At 48.5% G+C, this 21,349-nt stretch overlaps 1 protein-coding gene across 1 annotated transcript in view; it reads right to left on the bottom strand.

Annotated features, from left to right (window-relative positions):
• Positions 1 to 21,349, bottom strand: part of OSBP (oxysterol binding protein) — a 1,428,945-nt gene that overhangs the window by 551,609 nt on the left and 855,987 nt on the right. Inside the window, exon 8 of the mRNA XM_069628826.1 lies at positions 13,677 to 13,922. Coding sequence (XP_069484927.1) covers positions 13,677 to 13,922 — 246 coding nt within the window. The remainder of the gene's footprint in view (positions 1 to 13,676; positions 13,923 to 21,349) is intronic.

Here is a 21,349-nt window from a genome sequence, read left to right as displayed (position 1 = left end):
ACTTGGATGCAAATCCTGGGCATTGTCGGTTTTCGCTTGTGGCGAATAGGTCTACAGTGGGGAAGCCCCACTGAGAGAAGATTATCTTCTATGACTCCTCTGTGTAGACACCATTCGTGTTCTTCTGGGAGGGGGTCTCTGCTTACAGCATCCCCTAGAGAATTGAGATCCCCTGGAACATGTTGCGATGACAGGAAGATGTTGCGTCTGAGTGCCCATTTCCAAATTTTCTGGGCAAGCTTGGACAGATTTGGCGAACGAGTCCCTCCTTGCTTGTTCAGGTAAAACATGGCTGTAGTGCTGTCCGTTCGGATTTGCACTGACAGATTTAGTAGGTAGGGCTCGAACGCTTGAAGCGCTCTGAATACTGCCAGAAGCTCTAACAGGTTGATGTGATTCTTGGCCACTGAGTGCGACCAGAGACCCTGAGCTGTGTGGTGGAGATGGTGAGCTCCCCACCCCGTCAGGCATGCATCGGTTGTGACTACCGCCTGTATCTCGGGATCGTAAAAGGGTTTCCCCTTGGACAGATTTTCTCTTGTCCACCAGTTTAGGCTTTGTACAAGTGTTGGCGAAACGACCACTACTTCGTCCCACTGACCACTTGCCTGAGACCACTGTTTCGCCAACCATTCCTGCATGGGACGCAGGCACGCGTGGTGGATCTGGTAAATACATGACGCCATCATGCCCAGTAACCGCATTGCTTTGCGTACCGTTAACTGGCGACCGGACTAATATTGCAGAATTTGCAGCAGTATATTCCTAATTCTTTCCTCGGAAGGAAAGTTCAACCCCTCTTGAGTGTCTAGGATAGCTCCTAGGAACTGTTTGGAAGTGCTTGGCACCAGACTTGACTTTTTCTCATTTATTGAGAAGCCCAATTCTAAGAGGAGGTTGATTGTCCTTTGAATGTTTGTTCTGCAAATTACTGGGGTCTCCCCCGTGATAAGCCAGTCGTCCAGGTAAGGGTACACCGGGATTGCCTCCCTGCGTAGGTGTGCAGCCGCCACCGCCAGTACCTTGGTGAATACCCTTGGAGCCGAAGCTATCCCGAAGGGCAGTACCTTGAACTGGTAGTGCCGACTGTCCACCTTGAAGCACAAGTACTTTCTGGAAATATGAAAATAGGCATCTTTCATGTCCAATGTTGCCATGTAATCCCCCTTTTTTTAGGAAGGGGATTACCTCTTGGAGAGTAGTCATGCGAAATTTTTGGGGCTTGACATACTTGTTTGCAGGCTGTAGGTCCAATACTGGGCGCATTGTCAAATCTTTTTTGGCACAAGGAAGTAAGTTGAATAAATACCCTTGTTTACCTGGTGTCCCGGGACGAGTTCTATCGCGTCCTTTGCTAGTAGATTGACTATCTCCTCGAGGAGGATTTTTCGGTGTTCCAAAGAGTGTATTCTTTGCTGTGGAGGATGGTTCCGGGGACGCTCTAACAGTTCTATGCAGTACCCAGCGGATACTGTGGACAGCACCCATCTGTCTGATGTGATCCCTTCCCAAACTTGGGTGAAGTTGGAAATGCGTCCCCCTACTGGGGTTGCGTGAGAAGGGACCCTGAACGGAGCGTCACTGTTTTGGTGGAGGCGGGCCGCCTCCTTTACTGGGACTGCCTCTGCCCCTACCACGTCCTCTTTTATTACCCCTGCCGTAACCTTGGATAGACTGTTGGTTATTATTGTTCCACGGTGTACCCTGCCCTTGGGAATAGTTAGATCCTCTGGGAATTTTGGCCGCGTGGGCGACGAAAATTGCCATTCCCTCTCCGATTAGGGGGTTTGTTGGTTAGTTGGCCTAGGGATTTGAGTGTCTCATATTCGTCCTTGGCATTTTTCAGCGCGTCCTCGACCGCCTCACCAAACAGAACCGGCTCCACCGGTTTATCTAACAAAGATGCTTGGGTTTCAGCTTTGAATCCAGACTGCCTTAACCAAGCGTGTCTCTTGATAACAGTACCTTCTGCTATCAATCTGCCGGCGTTATCCGCGGCATCAAAGGTTGCTTTTAAAATGCAACCGGAAACGGCTCTTCCCTCCGCCGCAACTGGTGCCAACTGGCTCTTTAAGGGTTCTGGGGCAGAGTCTATGAGTGCTGCGACTTCTTTCCACTGATGGCAGTTGTAGCTGGCCAACAGGGTGGTGGATTTGGCAATCCTTGCCTGGTAGGCGGAAGTGGAGGCTACTTTCCTGCCCAAACCATACAGTTTCTTGCTCTCCTTGTCGGGAGGAGCTTCGGACGATGACCAGGGTGTTCCAGCCCTCTTACGGGTGTAAGTAACAACTAGGGAGTCCGGTTTCAGATGCCCCCTTATATACAGTGGGTCTGATTGGGCTGCCCTGAAAAGTTTCTCAATCCTGGGGTTCACTGACCTGGTCAGATTAGGATTTAAAAGTGAAGGGTCTATCCTTCTCTGAATAGATTTAAGGATAGGGATGGCCTGAGCAACAGGCCTCCTTTCTCCCACTGACTTTTCTGCGAAGTCCCTCTCCTCTTGAGCACCCTGGGTGTCAATGTGGAAATGTTCTGCCGCTCGGGACAGAACTTCATTAAGGGGAGGTTGATTGTCGACAGGGGAGTCGGTAATCGGGGTTTTCTCCTCTACAGGGGAATCTACTCTGTAGGTCTCCGGGTCCTCCTCTTCCTCTTCTTGGTCCTCATCATCCCCATAGTAGCCCGTACCAGTTTGCTCTTCCAACATGCCCAAATCTGGATCCTCACAAAAGGATGTATCCCCTTGATATTGGGAGTAGGGCTGTATATAGAAGGGGTCCGAAGACCGTGTTGGGGCTTCAAACCGGGACTTCTTACTTGGAGGTATTGGATCCTTAGAGCCTGAGGGTGCTGACCCGTCGGGAGTATAGGAGAGAAAGTGTTCAGGGTTCTTTGTGTAAAAATCTGCCAAAGAAGACCTCCTTGACATAACCCTGTCTATGTCATCACTAGACCATTCTTTAGAACTGGGAATGATCCTTTCTGGGGCTTTCTCCACCTTATCCTGACTAGACTTACTGGTTTTAGCAGGTGTCCTAGGGATAACAGAGGACTGGGACTTGTCTGTCTGTTTATGAGGAGTGGGAAGTTTTTGAGGTGTGTGAGGAGGCTGAGCCTGCTTCCTCTGTTGTTTTCCCCCCTCCCCGTGGTCGGAAGAGAGTTTTCCCTGTTTTTTCGCCCCTCCGGAGCCTTCCGACGCCTGGCGTCGAGGTTCGGGGGTGGTGTCCCTATCTTTAGCACGCACGTGGAGGTAGGGACTCGGGAGCCGCTGTTACGCGGTCTGCGGGCGCCGACTCCTGGAGTGCGGTTTGGGGATGCAAGTCGGCTTTGTCTTCAGACGATCGAACTTGCGTTACACTGGGGAGCGAAGCACTCTTGGCAACAGTGAATGATTGCCTGGAGTCATACGGCGATCTAGATCAAGAACGCCCAGATGACACCGATTCGGACCGTTCTCTATGTGCCTCTTTCCGAGAACTCGACGTGCACGTCGAGTCTCAGTTGGACTTAATGTGCTTTGTGGAAGTGCTGTGGGTAACGCTTGTGTCGCCGGGGGTCTTCCCCATAGCTGCCCTGCCGGACGACCTTCCGAGGTCGGGGACCCGCGCTCGGCTGTCTCTTGACGCCACGTTGCCCTCGCCGTCTGAAAGTACGGCGTCGCTGCCATCGCTGAAGGCGCCCTCCGCTGCCATGGCCTCCTGACGCCTGGTGTGCCCAACGCTTGATCGAACGGTCCTAAAGTGTTTTCGGTTTAAACCTACTACACGCTCTGCACTTCGCCTCGGGGTGGTCCCTCGGCAAGCAGAGATTGCACGTGGCGTGCCTGTCGACCCAAGGGTACTTGCGGTTGCACTTGGTGCAGAATTGGAAAGGGGTACCCCTCCATACGCACCTTGTGGCAGCGGGCTAGTAAGTGTAGGAATATATCAAGAACGTACCTATATACCAAAAGAGTGTAGAGTATGTCCACCCCCCACTCTCCCTACTTGCAGGGCCGAGGCCAGAGGTCTTCCAAGGCCCGGACCGAGGCCGGAGACCTTCCGAGGCCCAAATCCGTCGTGCAGCTGTCGATGGTCTAATTCTTCTCCGGGCCGGCGTCCAGTGTGGAAGTTCGGTGACTCGACGTTGGGGTGGAGAAATGGGTTAATATAACAATATTTAGCAAAAGTATGGTTAAGGCCAGGGAACTCCGCTAAATGCTTCCGACCAGTATGGCAGAAAAAAACAATCTGAGGGTCCTACACGCGTGAGGGGATCAAGGGTACAGTGGAAGTCACTCTAGGGATAGTATTACTGGCACGCCCTGTGTCGACGCCCATTTTCGAGTTTCGAAAAACAAACTGCAATACTCTGCAGCTTCCACTAGATGTCGGCCTATGCACAGCATGTGATCTAATCAGATTCCACAAGCCTCAGAAAAAAAAAAAATATATATATATATATATATGGGATACATTACTCACCGTAATCGTATTTCTGATGCTTGTATCTGCTTAGATTCACATGCTGTGCATAGGCCGACATCTAGTGGAAGCTGCGGAGTATTACAGTTTGTTTTTCGAAAGTCGAAAATGGGCGTCGACACAGGCGTGCCAGTAATACTATCCCTAGTGTGACGTCCACTGTACCCAAGATCCCTCACGCGTGTAGGATCCTCAGATTGTATTTTTTCTGACATGAGGAAGCATGAGGAGTAGCGTGAGTACAGATAATCCAAGCAGATAGACAGAAAGGTAAGACCACAAGCAATCATGCGCCTTCTCTCGGAGGGGAGGAAGGGTGGGTCGCATGTGAATCTAAGCAGATACAAGCATCAGAAATACGATTACGGTGAGTAATGTATCCCTTCTGAGGCTTGTGGAATCTGCTTAGATCACATGCTGTGCATAGATTAGCGAGCAGTACCAGAAGAAGGAGGTGGGATGTGAGAAGGGTCATGAGCAAACAGGTGTCTTAGAACCGCTTGTCCCACTTGTGTATCTGCCTTGGAATGAGTGTCAATGCAGTAATGCTGAGTAAAAGTGTGAATAGAGCTCCAAGTAACCGCTTTGCAAATGGTGTCGAGGGGAACATTTGCAATGAAAGCCAGAGTGGCACCAATGCCTCTAGTAGAGTGGGCCCTTGGCGTAAAGGCAGAGTCTTTTCAGAAAGAGAGTAACACAGCTGTATACAGTTGATAATCCACTTCGAGATAGCGCCTTTAGAGACGCGATCCCCCTCTCTGCCTGTAGCTACGGAGACAAACAGTTGATCTGTTTTCCTTAGCGGTCTGGTTTTATTTATATAGTATAGGACCGCCCTACGCACATCTAGAGTGTGTAGTTTCACCTCAGCCGAGCTTTGCGGGTTCTGGAAGAAAGCCGGAAGCTCGATGGACTGGTTTACATGGAACTTGGATATGAATTTAGGTGAGAACCTAGGGTGTGTGCGTAAAACCAGTTTGTCTTTGTGGATAGTAAAGAAAGGGTCCTGCACTGACAGAGCCTGAATTTCACTGACCCTTCTTATGGAGGTAATGGCTACTAAGAAGGCCGTTTTAAAAGTCAGGTGTTTGAGACTACTTTTATGCATGGGTTCGAATGGGGGTCCCATGAGCTTAGCTAGCACCACGTTGAGGTCCCATCCTGGCGGTGGGTTAGAAATAGGAGGGTGAAGTCTCTTTACTCCTTCCATGAAGGCTTTAACCACTGGTACTTTCCACCACGAGACCTTGTTATGGGATGTGGTGTAAGCCGAGAGGGCTGCCAGGTGTACTTTCAGCGAGTTAAAACCAACCCTGCATCCAGCAGGTGGAGCATGTATGTTACAACGTTGGAAGGAGTGCAATCAACCGGGTTGATTTGTTTATTCTGGCACCAGATAACGAATCTTTTCCACTTATCAAAGTAACAGTGCCTTGTATCTGGTTTCCTGGACTCCTTTAGAATGTCCATACACCTCTGAGGTAATTTGAGATGTCCAAACTCTATGACTTCAGGAGCCATGCTGCTAGGTTCATAGAGTTGGGTTCCTGATGCACTGTTTGACCCTGCTGCTGGGACAGTAGGTTGTACCAGGCTGGGAGTCTGATGGGTTCGCACACCGCCATCCTGCGTAGGTGTGGAAACCATGGTTGTCTCGCCCACATGGGAGCAACTAGGATGAGCGTCATCGATTCCTTGTTCATCTTGTACACCACCTTCCTGATGAGAGGAGTTGGTGGAAAAGCGTACGCAAACATCCCTGACCAGTTCATCCACAGGGCATTCCCTTGGGAGTCCGGTTGGGGGAACCTGGATGCAAATCCTGGGCATTGTTTGTTTTCGCTTGTGGCGAATAGGTCTATAGTGGGGAAACCCCACTGAGAGAAGAGATCTTCTACTACTTCTCTGTGAAGGACCCATTCGTGTTCTTCTGGGAGGGAGTCTCTGCTTAGAGCATCCGCTAGGGAATTGAGCTCCCCTGGAACATGTTGCGATGACAGGAAGATGTTCCGTCTGAGTGCCCATATCCATATTTTCTGGGCAAGCTTGGACAGATTTGGCGAACAAGTCCATCCTTGCTTGTTCAGATAGAACATGGCTGTCGTGCTGTCCGTCCTGATCTGCACCGACAAGTTCAGTAGATGGGGCTCGAACGCCCTTAGCGCTCGGAATACTGCCAGAAGCTCTAGTAGATTGATGTGGTTCTTGGCTACTGAGTGAGACCAGAGACCCTGAGCTGTGTGGTGGAGATGGTGAGCTCCCCACCCAGTCAGGCATGCGTCTGTAGTCACCACTGCCTGTACTTCTGGATCGTAAAAGGGTTTTCCCCTTGCGAGATTCTCTCTTGACCACCAGAGTAGGCTCTGTACTAGTGTTGGCGAAACGACCACTAGATCGTCCCACTGACCACTTGCCTGAGACCACTGTTTCGCCAACCATTCCTGCATGGGACGCATGCGCAGACGCGCGTTGGGGACCAGGTAAATGCATGACGCCATCATGCCCAGTAGTGACGCCATCATGCCCAGTAACCGCATTGCTTTGCGTACTGTTATCTGTTGACCTGACTGATAATGCGGAATCTGCAGAAGTATATTCCGAATTCTCTCTTCCGAAGGGAAGGTCAATCCTTTCTGAGTATCTAGGAAAGCTCCTAGAAACTGTTTTGAGGTGCTTGGCACCAGACTTGACTTTTTCTCGTTGATGGAGAAGCCTAATTCGTGGAGGAGGTCGATAGTCCTCTGAATGTTTGACCTGCAAATTCCTGGGGTTTCCCCCGTTATGAGCCAGTCGTCCAGATAAGGGTACACCGGGATTGCTTCCCTGCGTAGGTGTGCAGCCGCCACCGCCAGTACCTTGGTGAAAACCCTTGGTGCTGAAGCTATCCCGAAGGGCAGTACCTTGAATTGGTAGTGGCGACTGTGTACCTTGAAGCGCAAGTACTTCCTGTGCGCTGGGAGCATGGAAATATGAAAATAAGCATCTTTCATATCCAAGGTTGCCATGTAATCCCCCCTTCTTAGGAGGGGGATTACCTCTTGTAGCGTGGTCATACGGAATTTTTTGGGGCTTGACATACTTGTTGGCAGGCCGTAAGTCCAATACTGGGCGCATTGTTAAATCTTTCTTTGGCACAAGGAAGTAAGTTGAATAGATACCCTTGTTTACCTGGTGTCCTGGGACGAGTTCTATCGCGTCCTTTTCTAGCAGAATGGCGATCTCCTCGAGAAGGATCCTTTGATGCTCTAGGGAGTGCACCCTTTGTCGTGGAGGATGATTCCGGGGACGCTGCATTAGTTCTATACAATATCCTACGGATAATGTTGACAGCACCCATCTGTCTGAGGTGATCCCTTCCCAAGCCTGGGTGAAGGTGGAAATGCGTCCCCCTACTGGGGTTGCGTGGCAAGGGACCCTGTACTGAGCGTCACTGTTTTGGTGGAGGCGTGCCCCCTCCCTTGTTGGGGCTGCCTCTGCCTCTTCCACGACCTCTCTTGTTCCCCCTGCCGTAACTCTGGGTAGACTGCTGGTTGTTATTCCATTGAGTCTCATATTCATCTTTGGCATTTTTAAGTGCGTCTTCGACCGCTTTCCCAAACAATAGGTCGGGTTCCACTGGCTTGTCTATTAAAGAAGCCTGGGTCTCTGTCTTGAATCCCGACTGCCGTAACTACGCATGTCTCTTGATAACAGTCCCTTCTGCTATCAATCTTCTTGCGTTGTCAGCGGCGTCGAAAGTTGCTTTTAAAATGCAACCAGACACGGCTCTCCCCTCTGCCGAGATCCGAGCCAGCTGGCCCTTTAACGGTTCTGGAGCAGAGGCAATGAGCGCCGCGACTTCTTCCCGTTGATGGCAATTGTAACTAGCCAACAGAGTGGTGGAATTTGCAATCCTTGCTTGGTAGGCGGACGTTGAGGCTACCTTCCTGCCAAACCCGTAAAGTTTTTTGCTCTCCTTGTCGGGAGGAGCTTCTGATGAAGATAAGGGCGTGCCAGCCCCTTTTCTAGTGTTGGTCACCACTAGGGAATCTGGTTTAAGATGTCCCCTTATATACAGAGGGTCAGACTGGGCTGCCCGGAAAATCTTTTCAATTCTGGGGTTGACCGCTCTGGTGAGGTTAGGATTCACCAGGGAAGGATCTATTCTTCGTTGGATGGGTTTGAGGATAGGGATGGTCTGAGCGACCGGTCTTCTCTCTCCTACAAACTCCTCTGCGAAGTCCCTTTCCTCCTGTACACCGTGGGTGTCGATGTGTAAGTGTTCCGCTGCTCGAGCGAGAACCTCGTTAAGGAGGGGCTGGTTATCAACTGGAGAGTCAGTAACTGGGGCTTCGCTTTGTACTGGGGAATCTACTCTGTACATTTCCTGCTCATCTTCTTCCTCCTCCAGGTCCTCATCTTCTGCATAGTAATCTGTCCCGGTTTGTTCCTCCATAATTTCTAACTCCTGGTCCTCTTCAGGGAAAACTTGTCCCTGGTAACTGGGGAGTGGAGTAGAATATGGAGTGGAGTAAGGCTGAACCTTGAATGGTTCAGGGCTTTCGACCCGGGGCTTTTTACTTAGCGGGATAGGATCGGAGGAGCCTGAGGGTGTGGCCCCTTGAGGGTTATATGAAAGAAAGTGTTCTGGGTTCTTGTCATAAAAATCAGCCAAGGAAGACATCCTAGACATAACTCTGTCTATGTCTACACTGGACCATTCCCTGGAACAGGGTATAACTTTAGCAGGTGATGATTTATGGGATTTTTCAAGGGTAGACTTGAGTTTACTTGTCTGCCTAGGGTGAGAGGATGGCTTTACAGGGGTGGAAGGCTGTGCTTTCCGCTGTTACCCCCCCTCCCCGTGCGTGGAAAAATGTTTTCCCTGTCCCTTGGAGGCCCCAGAGACTTTCGACGCCTGGCGCCGAGGGTCTGGAGAGGTATCTGGGCGTGGGGCCTCACTGGTGTTAACCGCGGTCTCGGTATCTTGGAGCGCGGCCTGGGGGTGGAAGTCGTCTTCGTCTCCCGACGATCGAACTTCCGTTAATGTGTGTAGCGAGGCACTCTTGGCAAGAGTGGATGATTGCCTTGCGTCGTGAGGTGATCTCGATCGAGAGCGCCCAGAGGACACCGAGTCGGACCGTTCTTTTTGTGCCTCTTTCCGGGAAGTCGACGTCGTCGAGGTCCGGTTGGTCTTAGTGTGTTTAGTGTATGCTAAGTGTGTAGCGCTTGCGTCGCCGGGGGTCTTCCCCATAGCCGCCCTGCCGGACGACCTTCCGAGGTCGGGGACCTGCGCTTGCCGGCTGTCTTTTGACGCCGTAATGCCCTCGCCGTCCGAAAGTACGGCGTCGCTGCCATTGCTGAAGGCGCCCTCCGCTGCCATGGCCTCCTGCCTGGCGTGGTGGGCCCAACGCTTTGTCGAACGGTCCTTAAGTGTCTTAGGTTTAAACCTACTACACGCTCTGCAGTTCGCTTCGGGGTGATCCCTCGGCAAGCAGAGATTGCACGTGGCGTGCCTGTCGACCCAAGGGTATTTGCGATTGCACTTGGGGCAGAATGAAAAGGGGTACCCTCCATACGCACCTTAAGGCAGCGGGCTGCTAAGTGTAGGAATATATAAATGTAAATATATATATCAAGAGTGAAGAGTATGTACCACCCCCCACTCTCCCTACTTGTAAGGGCCGAGGCCAGCGGCCTACTAGGCCCGGGCCGAGGCCAGCGGCCTTCCGAGGCCCAGATCCGTCGTGCAGCAGCCGACGGTCGATGACTTCTCCAGCCGTAGTCGAGGATGAGGGTCGACGTTGGGGTGGGGAAGGGAATGAATAAGAAGTATAATTATAATAACAGCAAAAGTATGGCTAAGGCCAGGGAACTCCGCAAGATGCTTCCGACCAGTATGGCGGAAAAAAACAATCTGAGGATCCTACACGCGTGAGGGATCTTGGGTACAGTGGACGTCACACTAGGGATAGTATTACTGGCACGCCTGTGTCGACGCCCATTTTCGACTTTCGAAAAACAAACTGTAATACTCCGCAGCTTCCACTAGATGTCGGCCTATGCACAGCATGTGATCTAAGCAGATTCCACAAGCCTCAGAAATATATATATGTTCTACAACTTCCAACTGTAGCTCTTCTGTGTCCCCTGGCAGCCATTGAAGGTATGTGCAAAAACAGCGTGCTGTCTGGCCAGATGTGCTACTGTGATCATAACCTTGTACTACAATGGCCAGTACCAAGCTAGTAAAGCTTCCTGGCAAAACTGAATTTAACCTACAACTCACCCATTTACTTTTCCACATTTTTAACATTCTACAGAACATGAATGGACTTGCAGCACATTATTGAGGTAGTGCATAGACAAGGCTCTGTCAGTCAAAGGTTACACAGGCCTTACTTTGACATTGAGTCAGTTCAAATGCTCTTAATTCTAGTGAATATATATTATAAAGCAGACCCTCGTCCTAACCTTCCCAGAGGATACTCACTGAAAGAAATGGCTGATTAAACAGCCCTCGCCAAAGTAGTTCGCCTGGAGTCACCCACCATTTTAGACTGTAGCAAACCGGCAGGTCACCATGCAACAGATCCAGTATATTGCCCCAAAAGTAGAACTACTGACACTTCAGAGACCACTGGAGTGATCAATTCTCATTGGTAAACACGGATTCAGAGGTGGTCTACACAGCAATACTAAGAAAAACAGATAACTTGTAAGGCCAATCTGAGATGATCTTCTCTGACAGAAGAAAAAACACTGCCTCCCCACTGGTGTCAGATAGCTAGACAAAATGAAAGGGGTTTTGTAGCTGGAGGAAAGCATACTAAAGGCCCTGCCCCGAAAATAAAATTATTCTCTGGAAATGCAAAGGGAACACCTTCTACTGCTACCACAGGAGTACTAGCTCTGCCCAAAGAAGCACAAGTAGAGGAAGCAGTGGCAGACAAGCCCAAAGACTTGTCAGTAGCCCTATTACATTTTTCAAGCACTGTCAGAGTTCATGCCAATAAAGTCACACATCATTAAAGGGCATATCAAAGATCAAAATGGATATCCTGTGCAAAACCCAAAGTCTTCATCCAGAAATGACTTCTAACCAATGTTACATGATCAAAGATTGTGCAAGAGTCCTGCAAATGTAATCCGGATTTAAGGATCTACTTGGACATGTCCTTGTCGATCACCTGATGAAATGGCAACTGCACACCTGGAGGGAAATACCCATCTGCCTCCTTGGGTACATTCTATAGAATACATGTATTTTACATGGTCCAAGAAACATTAATATACCCCACGGCTAGTCCAAAAGCAAAAATCTTACGACTGAAAATATCAATTTCCTTGTATTCCATGGCAGAAGGAAAGCATCAGAAGGCCACAGGTCAGGACCCGGATGGCCTGACTCTCGAAGGCAGGGTGGGAGGAAGACAAACTCACTGCCAAATGATTAAAGACGGTGGGGGACACAAAATTATGTTCATGGGGTGTAAAGTACACTTGCCTCTTTTATACCATCAGAAAGTATTTAAAGCCAGTATTTGACAAGGGCGGAAATGCTTCCAGCAATTCGATGCTAGTAGCTCTCCAGCCTAATTCCAGTCAAAATGAAAATTGACCACACGGCTCACATACTGGTGACTTAGTGTAAGCACCTACTCTAATGAATGTAGCACTGGATCAGAGGTATAAAAGCCTTGGCCACACATTCCCTAACTGATTTAGGATGCATAGACAGGTAAGCACAACAGTACTCCGTCTTTTGAGCCAGCCTCAGGAACCAAACAGTGTCTAAATGGCTTGAATACCAAGGTCTTCACGAGATACCTATAGAAAACAATTTTTGACTAATCGGTTAAAATGGTGCATTATTACAGCACAGAAAGTGAAAAATTGGGTAAAATGTAGGACACTTGCAATTAGCTTTGTAGGGTAACTCATGAAAAAAATCCAAAAGATATGCAAGTCACCAACAGTGCAGAGGAGCATTTCCAATGCATTTTCATGATGCCTTTGACCACAATATATATCAGTCTAAAAACATGTTCATGCTGGCTGTGCCCATACATTTCTATGCTGACTACATCAATATATGCCAGTTTTCCCAAATAAGAACATATTCATGTTTGCATTGCACATAATACCAGGAACGACACTAAAAACAAACCCATGCTGGTGTTGCCAATATATGGCAGTCTCCCCACAGAAGCATATACTCCAGTTGGCTTTGCCATTCAAATGCCAGGCGACAATATGAAATCATGTCCAAACTGACTGCACCAAAAAGGCCAGTCTAGCCATGTAATAACATCATGCTTGCTCATCAAAGAGGCCAAGAAAAAAAAGGATGCTGTGTTGGCATGCTTTTTTTTTTACTGAGAACACCACCTGCTTCCAAATCAGCAGCTTGCTCCTGCACAAACATAAGTGCAGACATCACACATCCAAGCAACGCTCACTTGCTCATTGACAATATTATACGACCACCCACCCATCCATTCATTCATTCATTCATTCATTTACAAACGCACCTAAGCATACATAATACAGATATTTCCTTACCTTCAGCCCTGCTCTGGACTCTGCTCTTCGACTCCCGGTGGCCTTCAAATAAATACAGAAGCCCCCCGGCTTCCGCATTACATGAACAGGAAGCAAAGAGTGTTTCCTGGTTTCTGCATACGAATGCTACAGTGTTACTGCCCCAAACTGACACTTTGCGTGGAGAGGGGAGAGCACACATTCAGATGTGGAGTGCCCCAGTCTGCTTCCTAATTGGGCCAGCAAGGATGGGGAAGCAGAATGCCCCCATCCTTGCATAATCCATTGGACATGCATGCTGAGGAACAAAAATGGACAAAGAGAAACCAAGTTTCCCTTTGATAGTTTAAGCTAGCCCATAAGAGCTCACTCAACTTCAGAAAGCAGCTGTGGGAGCGCTGAGTGTTTACAATGGGCTGGATTATCGGCTCCTCCATAATGCTTGAGGGTTCTGGTGGGTCTGCACCCCCTTGCCCATTATGGAGGACCTGCCACTGCCAAGATCACCAAGGGTGCCAATGATACCATGACGACCGTCACACTCAGCGGTGGTATGCCCTATAAGGACACTGAGACCAACTAGAAAAAAGAATTTACATTGTGTGTGTCCCCCCTTGCTAACTTTACATCACACACTATTTACACATCCCACTCTTAAAATATCTATCCATGAAAATGATACTTCTTTACCTGCTCACAGAGGGAACGAAAGCCACTCTCTTCCAATCGATCCAGCTCAAAGGTCTCCCCCAAGAGGGGATTGAAAGGCTTGCTGGTACGGAAGACTGTGGTGGAGTAAGACGAGACTGTGAAAGCTGCTACATAGCAAAGCTGCTCCAAGGAACTCTCACACTTGGCCCCACGATCCAAAAGCTCATGGTACTCCAGGTCTTCTGTCAGTCTCTGCAGCATGGATAGAGGTTCATTGAAGTTTACCTGAGAAGACAATGGAACACTCCATAAGAACTCCTAGATTACTGGTGGACTAAATTACTGCAGGAAGAATAGTTATTTAATTGTAATCCTAGTTCTCGATCATGGCTGGCTTCAGTCAATTCTTAACCATTGAACAGCTCGGCCTAGGAGTGGGATGCCTGAACACTTTTCCCATAGATATTCAACTCAAATTTCAAAACGAATTAGAAAAGAACTATAGAATGCCTATCTGGCTCAATGTTGCTTTTAATTCTTCCACAAAAGCACATTATTGCGGCATCACACATAATCAGTAATATGCTTTATTTTGACATTACATCATAAAAGGAGCCCTAAAATCCTATTAATTACAAATAAGTAAAACAATGATAAAAAATACCTTTCATTTCATAGCTGTGATACAAAAAATGAGCTGTACATCATAAAATCATCAATATTTTTTTTGTGTGTGTTAATTGTGTTACAATTTTTACAAAAAGAAGACATCCAAGACTCCATATTGAGTACAACTTCCTCTTCACTTTAGAAATCCGTCCACCTTCCTTGTCTGGACTCCAAACGGTGTCTTTTCCCCCTTATAAAAAAAGTCCAAATGAAATGTCAGTTTTCCAAACCAATGTTTTTCATAAATGAGGTTACTGCGATCACCCACTGTGTCTTTTCACCGCTCATCAGAAGGGACAACCTCGCTTCTTCATCTAGCGTTTTAAATGTTCTCACAATTTTTCCCAGGTAGGTCTCTCTGGCAGTCTGTGTGCCACTACAGCTCAGCAATAGATGCCGCAAGGTTTCTGTTCGATTAATGTTTTTACAGAACCGATATTTGTTTGTGATAGGTTTGTCTCTAATGGCCATTTTTTTCTCCAATTTTTAGCAAGTTTAGGCGCATTCGCATGAAGGTTCTGCTCAGCTCTTTATTTGGAAATTTTTTAAGGTACCCTCTTACTTTGTTTACCTTCTTTATATCAGTAGAAACCTTCGCTGCAAGTTTATAGGACGCCGCCTCTTCTAAGGATTTACTCCAGTCTAGGTCTATTAACTTCCTTATTGTTTTGCAAGGATTATTTAGGAGATCCTCTTCTGATGAGCATGTTTCTTCAAGTAGGAGCCTGTTGTCCAGCGCCCATTTTGTTAGCATTTTGTTTTTGCCTTCTTTAAGTTCTTTTGCAATTATTTCGAAAATGTTTGGCTTCGGTTGTTGAATCATCTTATGATACCAACAGTAGGGAATTTCGATCACATATTGTTTTCAATGAGGAAAGAAAGTTCTCTGCGAACCAAAATTACTGGGGTAGACAATGGCAGTCCCAAACCCTGATGCCAAAACAAACCTTTAAGTTTGGGTCATATCTTTGCAGGGTTCTTAGGCAGAGCTTCTGCGCCGTATGTTACGCTTGGGATAACGTTGACCTTGTAATAATTCAGAATCGGGATCAAGGAAAAGCGACAGTATTTCCTATCTAGCGCCTTCGCTTGCGATATTAGAGATTTCATTTTGGTGTAAATGTATGTTTGCATTGGTTTCTCCAAGGAATTGTTGTTTAAGTTTATTCCCAGATATTTAAAGTTTGTCACTTTTTCCAGGACGACCCAGTCGGCATGCCATTTCGATGTCAAAGATTTTCTTAAGGACTTTTCGAATGTCATTATTTTAGTTTTAGTTTTATTTAACTCCAAGTTGTTTTCCTTCAGGTAGTTTATTAAAGTTGTTTATTTGCCTTTGTAGGCCTATCTCAGTTTGGTCCATCAAAGTGATGTCGTCAGCATACAGCAGACATGAGATCTTTGGAGCGCCTATCGGTGAAAAGGCTCCGACTCTTTTTCGCTGGCCTCAAAGTCCGCAATATAAGCGTTATAAAGAGGCAGCGCAAGATGACATCCCTGTTTGACGCCTCTAGCCGTCAGGATATCAGTTAAGTTGCCTTGTCGACTTAGTCTTACTTTCATAGTTGTTCCTGTATGGAGAGCTTCGAGTGGTCCCAACAGGAATTCAGGGCAGTTCTTGAGCTTCAACTTTCTCCATACGCGATCCGATTGACTCGGTCGAAAGCTTGTACTAAGTTGACAAACGCCATAAATACCCTTGGTCTCCCCAGCAAAATTCTTGCTTTAAAGCTGCTTAAGAGTAAAATGTTAGCTGTAGTTCCTGTCTGCTTAACAAACCCTGTCTGGAACGGGCAGTGTACCCTGCCTTTTGTAGCCATATCTGTAGTTCTTCCAGCAGGAGGGCCCCAAAACTTTGCCGATCACGTTACGCAATGCGATGGGTCAGTATTGACGTGGATCATCTTTAGCTCCCCTTTAATATGGGCAGTACATTTGCCATTTTCCACGAAGGGGGGGATTGCATTAGATCTGTTGCAATTTTCAAAGATTTTTCACATTAGTTTCGCCCATGCTTTGGGATACTTTATAAAATCTATATTGGAAACCCCATTAGGGGTCCTGAGCCCATGAATTTTTAAGTTTGGTGATATTACATATGATCAACCCTGAATCTCATGGAACCCGCCATGGCTCAGTAGTTTGAGATGCCGATACCAAGGGTCCTCTTCAGGGTGCTTATATAGATTTTCAAAGTGATCCATCCATTGTTTTTCTCCCACATTTTTTGAGATGGTGTCTGATTTTTTTTCTGTTGTTGTTCTTACTAGTGCCCAAAAGTCGAGGTTTTCTTTCAGAGATCACTCTAAGCATTGCCTCTGCATCGTGCTGGTACATTGCTGATCGATGTTGTATCAGACAGTTTTTGTAACCCTTTTCTGCGTTTTTGGCCTTCAGTAGGTTTTCTGAGGATTGAAATTTCCTTGCCAGCCACTTTAATTGTCGTAGGGATCTCCTTCGTTCGACCAGTTGACGGTCGTATATATGAGTTTGTGAAGAACCCTTATTTATTGCTTTCCCAAAATGATGTAACAAGGAGTGGTACGTAGTCTACCCTCGTTTTTCCTTGGGTTAAGATGTTCGTTTAGTCCATTCTAGCAGATTCATATTGACTTAGGATTTGAGTGATTGCCCTTTCCGAGAGTTTAAGGCGTGTGCCTGCGTTGTTTGTTTCCAGATCGGCTGTCATTTGTTCTGTGTTCTTGCGGTCCATTCCATGTTATTAGAATATTATGATCGCTGTTTCTAGTTCTTTGCCCCTTAAAAGGAATCTATCAAAGGCAACATAGATCTTGAAACAAAGGTGTGGTCGAATGTACACCTCTGGTTCTGCCGCTCCCACGTTGTTATCGATTGGTTGGCCTTTGTTCTTAACCAATGGAGATTGTGTAGATCACGAGCGTCCATTAGGTTTTCCCCATTTCCTTGCTCTCTCCCCACCTAGAGATGGTTTTCTCGAGCTGCCCAACAACTCAACGATTTCCAGGCCGGTCAAGTTTAGGTCACCAGTTATGCGATCGATTTGGTGTATTGTGTAGGCTTCGTCCAGGATTGTTTCGATTTCTTTAAGGTAGACTTCGTTTGATACCGCATTTGGGTTCCAATAGGTGTTTATCACTAAAATTGTGACGTCCGAGTTATTAGATGAAGAAGTGACTTTGCTGACCTGTATCAAGGCTGAAACCAAGATTGTTGAATTAGGTTCTAGTCCACGGCCTTACCGAATAGCTGTAATCAGGCCAGCCGGTGGTCGCCCTACCAATCCCTTGACCGCTGAAGTGAAGGCAATGGAGTTTCAATCAAGTGTGGTTTTGCCATAAGCCATGTTTCCTGGAGACAGTAGGTCGAACTTTCCAAGATTAACGTTGCTCTTTGTAGTGAGGTGACTGAAACCTCTTGTATTCCAGGAGGTCATCAAGAGCTTATGCATAGTTGAGGGCGCTAGAGGACCAGCCAAGATGGCCGCATCTTAGTGAGCTCCCCCGCACAGCCCGGAATTAATCCCGTTTCATCCTGCCCATTTCGGTATTCTGCCGCCCTGACCATATACCATACCTGCTGTCAAGACCCTGCCCCACAGTCCTGTGAAGTTTGGGGTGAAATCGGCGATCCGGCGACCCCACACACAGCCGCTCAAGCCTGGTGCCCGAGGCGATAGTGAGGGCCAAGCAGATAGCTCGGTAACAGGAAGCAGCCCAGAAGCCGTACGGGGACCGAGCAGAGGAAAGGGGCCTGCCCCCATCCCGTTCTGGAGAGGCGGGCCAAGACGAATGTCGGCGGGCCGCAGCCGGGGGCCAGTGTAAGAGCCCACCCCCACACAGCAACAGACCCACAGCACAGCTCCTGCAACTGCGGCAGTCGCAGACGCCTGGAGGCAGCGACACACGCCGGAGGGCCGCGAGAGTGGCAGGCTCGCTCCTGATTGCGGCAAGAGGGAGGGGCGATTGACAGGGTACAAGAGAGCACCTTCTCCCGGCACCCCCCCTTTAACATCCAGCGTGGCGCACGGCAGGAGTGTTTGGGCCTGGAGGCGGGTCCCAGAGGCCTCGGATGCCGGCCCCCCACCCCCGAGCAGCAGCTGACCAACAGAAGCTCGAGAAAGACCGGCGGAGACCCGCAGCGAGCGCCCCGCAGCCTGCTCTTCATCTCAGGTACGGCGCGCGCTGGGGGAGCAAGTGCCTAATATCATACGTCCCTGCTGAGGTCCCCTCACATGCGCTCAGACTGCCTCCAAAAACTGCCCATGTGACCCTGCAGGCCAGCCATACCTCCACTAGAACACACCATCCGGAAGAAGGTGCAGCATCACAGGTCTCCATCCCTCAACAGGGTGGGGGTAGAGGAGCGTCCACAGCCTTCAGAGCCCATCCTTACTACTTAAAGAAGTGAACTTTGCGCAATACCACCTCACATGCAGTGCTCATCCCTCCCCCTACCTTCATTGGGTTCTTGAGCCCTTTCAGGAAATGCAAAATAGCAAACTGAACCACAGTCAAGCGCCATAACCTTCATCTTGGCCCCAGTGTCTCAGACCTTTCCCACCAACTATCACTGCACTGCGCATACTACGCCCCCTCTCTGCATGACTGCTGGCGCCTCGATAACCGCCAATAAGCACCAAATTCAACCCAGAGACACCCCCAACAGCACAAGGCAATGGGGAAAACAGACAGGTCGCAGAGGAAGCTACCTTTCGAGACCAGAGCAGCCCCCAAAAACCCCAGGCTGCAGGAGGTTCTAGAGCCCCTGTCAGATAGCACACACCAAATGGACGAGGGAACCTGCTCTGACATTAAGGGACTCCTGTTGGACCTGAAAGCAGGCATAGGAAGACTAAACAATAAGATGGATGGACTCTCCTCTAAAGTTGATCTCCTACAACATCGTATGGACACCCATACTGAACGCCTAAACTAGGTAGAACAACGTGTGTCCAATTTTGACGAATGCGCAGCAACCCTAGTGGCCAAAGTGACCCAACTTGAGACCCAAATGTAAGCCAGGTGTGAAGATTTGGAGGGTCGCTCCAGAAGAAATAACATTAGAATTGTCAGAGTGAGGGACCACCAACCACAATTGAAAATGGAAGACTTTGTTGAAGCGCTATGCACCACCCTTGTCAGACGTGAAGCCCTCTCTCACTTATTTGTCGTGGAAAGAGCACACAGAATTCCATCTTCTAAACCCATTCCGGATGCTCCCTCCAGGCCAATAATTGCAAAATTGCTTAATGATAAAGACCGTGACACCATTCTCCGACTGGCCAGGGAAAAAGGAGAACTACACCACGATGGAGACTGAATACACTTTTATCCGGACTTCTCCCCAGCAGTCCGGACACACAGGAGATCCTTCACTACCATCAGGCAAAGTCTCAAAGACAACCAAATTACTTACTCAATGCTCTTTCCAGCACGGCTCAGAGTTGAACATGGTGGAAAAGTCAATTTCTTAAAGACGCCGGAGGAAACAAACGCATTCCTAGACCGAGCAGGATGCCCCGTGCTGAATCCCAGCCAGGCACGAGCACAGAGAGAAAGAATCCACAGAAACCCAACATAACCAAACATGGTCAACGGCGTGAAACCCACTTACAAAGCACAGCAACCTTACCGAAACAAACACTGGAGATAAACACTCCGGGGTCGTGCAGCTTGGGCAGCCCCTGGTACCCTTTGCACAGTGGGAAATCGGGTGACAGACACGCAATGTTGCAGTTCACTCCCTGATCAAGCGAGCAAACGGGCGAGTTGGGGGTTGCCCGTGTAAGGAAGGAAGTTGGAGAATGGGGAGGGAAATGCGCCTCCGAACCACCGACCCAGCCGACCCTCCAAGCCACCATGCAGTGCCGTACCCCCTCTTCGGAATACTATGGAGACCACCAGCAATCAGGTGTAGGCGTCGTCCACAGCACCCTGCGACCCCTTAGGTCGGATTCAACATCATCAGCTTAAACATGCAAGCTAAACATACAATTCAAAGTCGCCACATGGAACATTAGAGGAGGCAGCCTCCCTTCTAAAACAAGGAAGATCCTACAATACTTGGAGACATGAAGCCATGATTCAAGAAACGCATCTGCTCCCTGGAAAAGAACACCACTGGGCCCGAAACTGGGGCTGTCATTGGTACTGCTCCTCGTACTCGTCATACGCCAGAGGAGTGGCGATCCTAATCAGTCGGAAGACTGACTTTCAGATGATAAATACTGAGAAAGACACCAAAAGCAGATAGCTTAAGGTAAGAGAAATTGTAGCAGGCAAAGAAATCATTTTTGTCAACTCCTAAGGCCCCAATGTAGATGTTGCAAAACTTCTACTGGGTGCTCACACAGCTCTCAGTACAAGGCGCTGCAACGACCGGGTGGGGGGGCCACTTGAACACTGCCCTAGACCCCACGAAAGATAGGTCATGGAACACAACACTGCCAATATCCAAAGCTGGCCTTCAGGTACAGGAAATATGCAGAGCCTACGATCTTGTAGATGCGTGGAGACACAGTAATTGGGAGCAGCGCGACTACACATTCCACTCGGCAGTGCACAACACCAGCTCTAGAATAGAATACCTGTTCATATCCGCTAGAGGTCCTCTCCAGTGGGGGCCCTGACAAATTCTACCTAAAACTTTCTCTGATCACTCTCCCGTAACCCTCATCTGCAATCCGTCCGCCACCAAATCTCACTTGCTGCGCTGGGGCTTCAAGCCAGGATCCCTGCAAGACCAAGTGTTTGCATCCAAACTACGTGACGAAATCTCTACATTTATGGAAACAAACCTGGGAACAGTATCCTCGATGAGCACGATTTGGGAAAAGCTAAAGTGTTTCATAAGAGGTGTCCGCTTGGCTAAGGAGAACAGCATCCTCAAACTGATCAGACGGGAATTAACCTGGAGTGAGGAACGATTAAAGCACCTCGAACTCGGGTGCTCCACCATAAATGATCTGCGCTAACAAGCAGCACAAAGAGGAGCTGCAGACTTTCAGAGCCACGGCAGAACGTGAACTAAAATTCCTGGGCCGTAACAGACAGGTCCGTCAA

Source organism: Ambystoma mexicanum, chromosome 12, assembly GCF_040938575.1.
Source record: "Ambystoma mexicanum isolate Mex_15411 chromosome 12, UKY_AmexF1_1, whole genome shotgun sequence".
Classification (NCBI taxonomy): Eukaryota; Metazoa; Chordata; class Amphibia; order Caudata; family Ambystomatidae; genus Ambystoma; species Ambystoma mexicanum.
This window is presented reverse-complemented; position numbering and strand designations above follow the sequence as displayed.